At 42.7% G+C, this 8,692-nt stretch overlaps 1 protein-coding gene across 2 annotated transcripts; it reads right to left on the minus strand.

Annotated features, from left to right (window-relative positions):
• Positions 1 to 3,779: 3,779 nt before the first annotated feature.
• LOC311328566 (uncharacterized protein) lies at positions 3,780 to 6,614 on the minus strand. 2 transcript variants are annotated; one of them, XM_084462517.1, is made up of 9 exons: positions 6,368 to 6,614; positions 5,500 to 5,616; positions 5,296 to 5,418; positions 5,107 to 5,195; positions 4,867 to 4,941; positions 4,508 to 4,719; positions 4,269 to 4,428; positions 4,077 to 4,171; positions 3,780 to 3,951 (listed from the first exon to the last, which is right to left on the minus strand). In XM_084462517.1, the coding sequence occupies exons 5-9, from the start codon at positions 4,889 to 4,891 to the stop codon at positions 3,859 to 3,861; spliced, it is 585 nt and encodes a 194-aa protein (XP_084318643.1). In that variant the 5' UTR covers positions 4,892 to 4,941; positions 5,107 to 5,195; positions 5,296 to 5,418; positions 5,500 to 5,616; positions 6,368 to 6,614; the 3' UTR covers positions 3,780 to 3,858. The 2 variants fall into 2 exon arrangements, with proteins under 2 accessions (XP_084318643.1, XP_084318642.1); XM_084462516.1 differs by having other exon boundaries at positions 4,867 to 5,195.
• Positions 6,615 to 8,692: the final 2,078 nt, after the last annotated feature.

An 8,692-nucleotide genomic window follows, 5' to 3' on the forward strand; every position in this document is an offset into this window, starting at 1 on the left:
AGCTTCCGTTTCCGAGATATTTGACAAAAACCGTACAGATTTGAAAAATGATGTGTCAAATGTCCTTGAAATCGGACAAAAACCGTACAGATATGAGAAATTATGTGGTTCAAACGGCTACATTTTGAATCGAAAGTCGTAGAGCCTCGCAGATGGGCTCATTCTACTCCTCATCAAATTCTACAGTTAGCATTCCCCTATGCAGGTAAATTTGCTGTACGAGCTTCCGTTTCCGAGATATTTGACAAAAACCGTACAGATATGAAAAATGATGTGGTTTAAACGGCTATAACTTTTGAATTGAAAGTCGTAGAGCCTCGCAGATGGGCTCATTCTACTCCTCATCAAATTCTACAGTTAGCATTCCCCTATGCAGGTAAATTTGCTGTACGAGCTTCCGTTTCCGAGATATTTGACAAAAACCGTACAGATTTGAAAAATGATGTGTCAAATGTCCTTGAAATCGGACAAAAACCGTACAGATATGAAAAATTATGTGGTTCAATCGGCTACATTTTGAATCGAAAGTCGTAGAGCCTCGCAGATGGGCTCATTCTACTCCTCATCAAATTCTACAGTTAGCATTCCCCTATGCAGGTAAATTTGCTGTACGAGCTTCCGTTTCCGAGATATTTGACAAAAACCGTACAGATATGAAAAATGATGTGGTTCAAACGGCTATAACTTTTGAATTGAAAGTCGTAGAGCCTCGCAGATGGGCTCATTCTACTCCTCATCAAATTCTACAGTTAGCATTCCCCTATGCAGGTAAATTTGCTGTACGAGCTTCCGTTTCCGAGATATTTGACAAAAACCGTACAGATTTGAAAAATGATGTGTTAAATGTCCTTGAAATCGGACAAAAACCGTACAGATATGAAAAATTATGTGGTTCAATCGGCTACATTTTGAATCGAAAGTCGTAGAGCCTCGCAGATGGGCTCATTCGATTCCTCATCAAATTCTACAGTTAGCATTCCCCGAAGGTAAATTTGCTGTACGAGCTTCCGTTTCCGAGATATTTGACAAAAACCGTACAGATTTGAAAAATGATGTGTGAAATGTCCTTGAAATCGGACAAAAACCGTACAGATATGAAAAATGATGTGGTTCAATCGGCTACATTTTGAATCGAAAGTCGTAGAGCCTCGCAGATGGGCTCATTCGATTCCTCATCAAATTCTACAGTTAGCATTCCCAAAAGGTAAATTTGCTGTACGAGCTTCCGTTTCCGAGATATTTGACAAAAACCGTACAGATATGAAAAATTATGTGGTTCAAACGGCTATAACTTTTGAATCGAAAGTCGTAGAGCCTCGCAGATGGGCTCATTCGATTCCTCATCAAATTCTACAGTTAGCATTCCCCTGTGCAGGTAAATTTGCTGTACGAGCTTCCGTTTCCGAGATATTTGACAAAAACCGTACAGATTTGAAAAATGATGTGTCAAATGTCCTTGAAATCGGACAAAAACCGTACAGATATGAAAAATTATGTGGTTCAATCGGCTACATTTTGAATCGAAAGTCGTAGAGCCTCGCAGATGGGCTCATTCGATTCCTCATCAAATTCTACAGTTAGCATTCCCCAAAGGTAAATTTGCTGTACGAGCTTCCGTTTCCGAGATATTTGACAAAAACCGTACAGATATGAAAAATTATGTGGTTCAAACGGCTATAAGTTTTGAATCGAAAGTCGTAGAGCCTCGCAGATGGGCTCATTCTACTCCTCATCAAATTCTACAGTTAGCATTCCCCTATGCAGGTAAATTTGCTGTACGAGCTTCCGTTTCCGAGATATTTGACAAAAACCGTACAGATTTGAAAAATGATGTGTCAAATGTCCTTGAAATCGGACAAAAACCGTACAGATATGAAAAATGATGTGGTTCAATCGGCTACATTTTGAATCGAAAGTCGTAGAGCCTCGCAGATGGGCTCATTCTACTCCTCATCAAATTCTACAGTTAGCATTCCCCAAAGGTAAATTTGCTGTACGAGCTTCCGTTTCCGAGATATTTGACAAAAACCGTACAGATTTGAAAAATGATGTGTGAAATGTCCTTGAAATCGGACAAAAACCGTACAGATATGAAAAATGATGTGGTTCAATCGGCTACATTTTGAATCGAAAGTCGTAGAGCCTCGCAGATGGGCTCATTCGATTCCTCATCAAATTCTACAGTTAGCATTCCCCGAAGGTAAATTTGCTGTACGAGCTTCCGTTTCCGAGATATTTGACAAAAAACGTACAGATTTGAAAAATGATGTGTCAAATGTCCTTGAAATCGGACAAAAAACGTACAGATATGAAAAATTATGTGGTTCAAACGGCTATAAATTTTGAATCGAAAGTCGTAGAGCCTCGCAGATGGGCTCATTCTACTCCTCATCAAATTCTACAGTTAGCATTCCCCTGTGTAGGTAAATTTGCTGTACGAACTTCCGTTTCCGAGATATTTGACAAAAACCGTACAGATTTGAAAAATGATGTCAAATGTCCTTGAAATCGGACAAAAACCGTACAGATATGAAAAATTATGTGGTTCAATCGGCTACATTTTGAATCGAAAGTCGTAGAGCCTCGCAGATGGGCTCATTCGATTCCTCATCAAATTCTACAGTTAGCATTCCCCGAAGGTAAATTTGCTGTACGAGCTTCCGTTTCCGAGATATTTGACAAAAACCGTACAGATTTGAAAAATGATGTGTCAAATGTCCTTGAAATCGGACAAAAACCGTACAGATATGAAAAATTATGTGGTTCAATCGGCTACATTTTGAATCGAAAGTCGTAGAGCCTCGCAGATGGGCTCATTCGATTCCTCATCAAATTCTACAGTTCCCTACTAACACAATCAGGTTGCAGCAATGTTGCAGAAACGTGCAATTTAGACTTTTGTATGGTCCACTCAACGTCAAGTTAAACGTGCATGCAACGCAAACGCGGTATCTGCACACAAGTTGCTGCAACGTGCAGGTCCAACGTGTCTGCAACGTGCCTGCAATGTGTACACAACGTTGTGATTTCCGCGATGATTTCGATGTATATTGCTGCAACGTTGTATACACGTTTATATATTACTTTGTTACGTTGCTGCAACGTGGTCTACACTTCCGTTGGCTACATTTATAATTTGCATTACAAAACAAATCAGCTCTTTGCACAAGCTCCACTACTTCCTGAAACTACAGGCATATTTCTTTACCGTCCTATACTATTGGATAGCAATAGCGATGAATCCGGTGTGCAGCACACCTGATCAATCACTTCCATCCACTAGTATAGGACAGGAAAGAAATACGCCTGTAGAGTGTCAGGAAGTAGTGGAGCTTGTGCAAAGAGCCTATTAATGTCATAGTCAATGCAGCAAGCAAAATTATGGTACAAAAGTTATGACACAACACCATTCAGTCAAGAACAATTTATTTTATTAAAAAAGTACACAATGTCTGGCCTGCAACATGATAAACAAGTTTAAAAACAAAAAGGATTAAAAAAAATAATACAAAAACAGTTATTTACAAAAAAAAAGGCAGGCTGTGCTCAGATAGGCTGGGGGTGGGCGTCAGATGGGCTGGGGGGGGGGCTGTGCTCAGATGGGCTGGGGGGGGGGCTGTGCTCAGATGGGCTGGGGGGGGGGGCTGTGCTCAGATGGGCTGGGGGGGGGGGCTGTGCTCAGATGGGCTGGGGGGGGGGGCTGTGCTCAGATGGGCTGGGGGGGGGGCTGTGCTCAGATGGGCTGGGGGGGGGGCTGTGCTCAGATGGGCTGGGGGGGGGGCTGTGCTCAGATGGGCTGCGGGTGGGCGTCAGATGGGCTGGGGGGGGGGGGCTGTGCTCAGATGGGCTGGGGGGCAGCTAGGAAGGGAAGTCTTCCTCATCAGAATGCTGGGGAGTGCTCAGATGGACTGTGCTTGGATGGGCTGTGCTCAGGCGGACTTCTGCAGATACCTAAAGACACAATGAAATGGCCGTAAATACACAACGCACATACATGCACAAAAAAGTGGTACACAATCTTTGGAACCATGCAGTCACACTGGGTAGGAGAAACCAAAAAAAAAGACATCACTTACCCTTCTGCATTTAGCAGGGGCATGTTTCAATGTCTCCTGCAGCTGGGCGGCCACCTCCGCCATCGTAGCCTTTGGCATGGAGACCATCACTGCACCTTTAAGTTATCAAGAAAGGTAATGGTTTCAATTCACATCGGTCATGGAACAAAGACGATGTATTAAAAAATATTCAAAATATGAACCATTTCTTACATGTTAGAACATTGAAGAGTGTCAAACTCTTCAGTGGCTTCTTCCCCTTCTTCCCGTGCACACTGTAGGCGCTCCACACCGCATGTGTGGCTACAGCTGACAGCACCCGCCGGACTGTGTCCGCCAAGTCTCTGCCACCAATGGCACCTAGGTATTGTGTCTGCAAAACAAAGAGTCATTTACTGTACCCTTCCCTGCACTGCAAAAATAAGACAAAGTTCCGCCCTGCAGACACTCACCATCTTCCTCTGATGTTCCCGGTCCTTCAACCTGGCCTCACAGACCTGCAGCTCCTCGTCCGTTTGGGCAGGGTTCAGTACATCCAGCACTTCTCCCTGGGCTCCAGACTCCACAGGCCGCGTGCTCTGGGCCAGTTCCCTCACAGTCCGTGCAAGCTCACGGAGTTGCTCCCGCATCTCTGAGAACTGCTGATGTACAGACCTCTGGAAATCTAGATAAACACAGATGTGGCTATAAGTACATTGACATAAAACTATGGTGTTGGCAGCATGCTTTGGCTTCTGGCATTTGAAGGAGAATAAATTAAGACATTAACAGGTAGACATCACAACACCACAGCAGTACATGCCACTCTTACCTGGTCTGGCTGGGGTGCTATACATGAAGCCTGGGCTCGCATGGTTTTCGCTCACAGGGGATGAGCTCGGAAAATCTGCAAGATGAGTAAATGGTATTCAATCTAAAAAAGCCAATCACAGAGCTAACTGAATGGGATTAGCAGGAAACTTTATGGTGTTGGCTTTGGCTTCTGGCATTTGGAGGGAAACTAAATAAAGACAAGACAGGTAGACACCACAGCAGTACATGCCACTCTTACCTGGTCTGGCTGGGTGCTGTATGATCTGGCTGGGGTGCTATAAATGGGGCCTGGGCCCCGCTCGCCCACATGGGACAAGCTTGGAAAATCTGCAAGATGAGTAAAATGGTATTCAAAATAAATAAAAAATAGTCCAACTATCAGTGTGCAGTAGGCATAGACATTTCATTTCAACACAAACATGCATACCTGGATTGTACAGCACACGTGGATTGTACTGGACCGCTGGCAGAGGCCTTTCAACTCCGGCACCTGGCACCTGGTCTTTGGCCTGCATAGTGGGGACCAATGGCTGCCCGGGGCTTGGAACATCTAGTGGAATATCACTAAATTAGCTCACGATTTCAAAAGTACTACTCTTTTGGGACTGTTGAATGCACCTTAGTATATTACCTTCGTCACTGGAGTGATAGCGCGTGTTGCGCCGTCTCTTTCTAACGTCCTGGCGCTCATCCATTGAAGACTGCTGCTCAAAGACTTTTGCCATGAGCCTGGCACCTTCGTAATGATCTGTGTGCATAAAGTACCATAATCAATACATTTCAGCCATCCTGTTTTCCTCAGAATAATGAGTAATGATCTTTTCCCCCCCCGCCAGTATTTTTTAACAGCTTAAAATGCAAACAGTACCAGTTGTGGACTTGGGGAAAACCCAAATTCAGCAGAGTCAAACAAACAATTTCCCTCAGTCCAGCGGCCATTTTATATTAACGTTAACTAACACAAAACTTAACATCTCAGACCGTTCGCTTGCTTATGTTTCTGCAAATGTTCGCGGCGAACACAAAGCCAGCAGTAACAGAAAAAAGATTTGCAATAGTTTGTCGGAGTATTTTCAATATTGTCTAAACATTAGTCAAGTTCGGGCCTTGACTTAGCTAGCTAACACTAGGTAGCGTGTTAGCTAGCATTAGTAGCGTGTTAGCTAGCATTAGTAGCGTGTTAGCTAGCATTAGTAGCGTGTTAGCTAGCATTAGTAGCGTGTTAGCTAGCATTAGTAGCGTGTTAGCTAGCATTAGTAGCGTGTTAGCTAGCATTAGTAGCGTGTTAGCTAGCATTAGTAGCGTGTTAGCTAGCATTAGCTAACGTTAGCTAGCTAGCATTGGGCTTCCAATTCCTGAACTTAGTTTAGCGTGCAGGTTATGAGTTACTTCTGTTTACTTAAATTATTACCGGTAAGTAAACAAATAAATAGCTAAACCAACAGTCAAATCAATGTAATTTGATGAGAAAACCCCCCGAGGTAACTGGTATAACTTACCAGAAATGAGTTCGCACCACACAAAAAAAGTGTTTTAGTCCCCAATCTGCTCTCTTTATGGCTTTAAACCACAGCTTTCGGTGGTTCCTCTGAAAAGGGTGACATCTCGAGGGGATGATGAAGAATCTGAGGCCATCATCTTGTTCTTTTCTGTTTGTACAGTTCACAGCACAGCGGCTTTGAGGCATAATTAGCTACACGAAACGGAGCTACTGTGGCTAGCGAGTTCGTTCCTCGTTCGCTCGTTCCTTTTTCCCAAAGAGGCTGCGTGCGTGCGTGCGTGCGCACCCCGCTGTGACGTAGACGGCGAACCCATCTATAGGGAGGGAAAGTGATCTCATCGCCCCCTAGTGGAAGTGTTCCATAATGCCGAGAGAATGAATGGGTTTTCTCGTCACGTCTTTTGAAAAATGATATCTTGGTCGACACCGAAAGGTTAGTTTTAATTAATGAAAAAGCATTAAATGTTAACAAACAGGGAAATATACAATCAATAACATTTCTAAGATGAGTTATTCACCTCAACATAGTACAATATGAAGGATATAAGCGAAAATTTAAAAAAAGAACAAAAGACAGGAGCAGTTTGGCAAAGAATCCTGCCTACTTTAACTGTGAACCAAGCAAGCAGTGACGTCACGGGATAGCCCGATTGCAATCCTAATGCTAGCCTAATAGGACTTTAATCCAACGTCACAGCAACGTTATTTAATGACGTTGCAGGGACCCATATTGCCAATGTTTCTGCAACGTTGCAGAAAAGTCTAATTAGACTTAGGAGGGTAAAGTTATTTTCGACCTTAGATGGACGTTGTCACAACATCGCCTGATGGTAACGTTGCAACTTACCTAAGTACAACTTATGTGCAACGTTGCTGCAACCCACTGTGTTAGTAGGGTTAGCATTCCCCGAAGGTAAATTTGCTGTACGAGCTTCCGTTTCCGAGATATTTGACAAAAACCGTACAGATTTGAAAAATGATGTGTCAAATGTCCTTGAAATCGGACAAAAACCGTACAGATATGAGAAATTATGTGGTTCAAACGGCTACATTTTGAATCGAAAGTCGTAGAGCCTCGCAGATGGGCTCATTCTACTCCTCATCAAATTCTACAGTTAGCATTCCCCTATGCAGGTAAATTTGCTGTACGAGCTTCCGTTTCCGAGATATTTGACAAAAACCGTACAGATTTGAAAAATGATGTGTCAAATGTCCTTGAAATCGGACAAAAACCGTACAGATATGAAAAATGATGTGGTTCAATCGGCTACATTTTGAATCGAAAGTCGTAGAGCCTCGCAGATGGGCTCATTCTACTCCTCATCAAATTCTACAGTTAGCATTCCCCAAAGGTAAATTTGCTGTACGAGCTTCCGTTTCCGAGATATTTGACAAAAACCGTACAGATTTGAAAAATGATGTGTGAAATGTCCTTGAAATCGGACAAAAACCGTACAGATATGAAAAATGATGTGGTTCAATCGGCTACATTTTGAATCGAAAGTCGTAGAGCCTCGCAGATGGGCTCATTCGATTCCTCATCAAATTCTACAGTTAGCATTCCCCGAAGGTAAATTTGCTGTACGAGCTTCCGTTTCCGAGATATTTGACAAAAAACGTACAGATTTGAAAAATGATGTGTCAAATGTCCTTGAAATCGGACAAAAACCGTACAGATATGAAAAATTATGTGGTTCAAACGGCTATAAATTTTGAATCGAAAGTCGTAGAGCCTCGCAGATGGGCTCATTCTACTCCTCATCAAATTCTACAGTTAGCATTCCCCTGTGTAGGTAAATTTGCTGTACGAACTTCCGTTTCCGAGATATTTGACAAAAACCGTACAGATTTTTAAAATGATGTCAAATGTCCTTGAAATCGGACAAAAACCGTACAGATATGAAAAATTATGTGGTTCAATCGGCTACATTTTGAATCGAAAGTCGTAGAGCCTCGCAGATGGGCTCATTCGATTCCTCATCAAATTCTACAGTTAGCATTCCCCGAAGGTAAATTTGCTGTACGAGCTTCCGTTTCCGAGATATTTGACAAAAACCGTACAGATTTGAAAAATGATGTGTCAAATGTCCTTGAAATCGGACAAAAACCGTACAGATATGAAAAATTATGTGGTTCAATCGGCTACATTTTGAATCGAAAGTCGTAGAGCCTCGCAGATGGGCTCATTCGATTCCTCATCAAATTCTACAGTTAGCATTCCCCGAAGGTAAATTTGCTGTACGAGCTTCCGTTTCCGAGATATTTGACAAAAACCGTACAGATTTGAAAAATGATGTGTCAAATGTCCTTGAAATCGGACAAA

The sequence above is a fragment of the Borostomias antarcticus genome, assembly GCF_949987555.1.
Source record: "Borostomias antarcticus genome assembly, contig: scaffold_64, whole genome shotgun sequence".
NCBI classification, from domain to species: Eukaryota; Metazoa; Chordata; class Actinopteri; order Stomiiformes; family Stomiidae; genus Borostomias; species Borostomias antarcticus.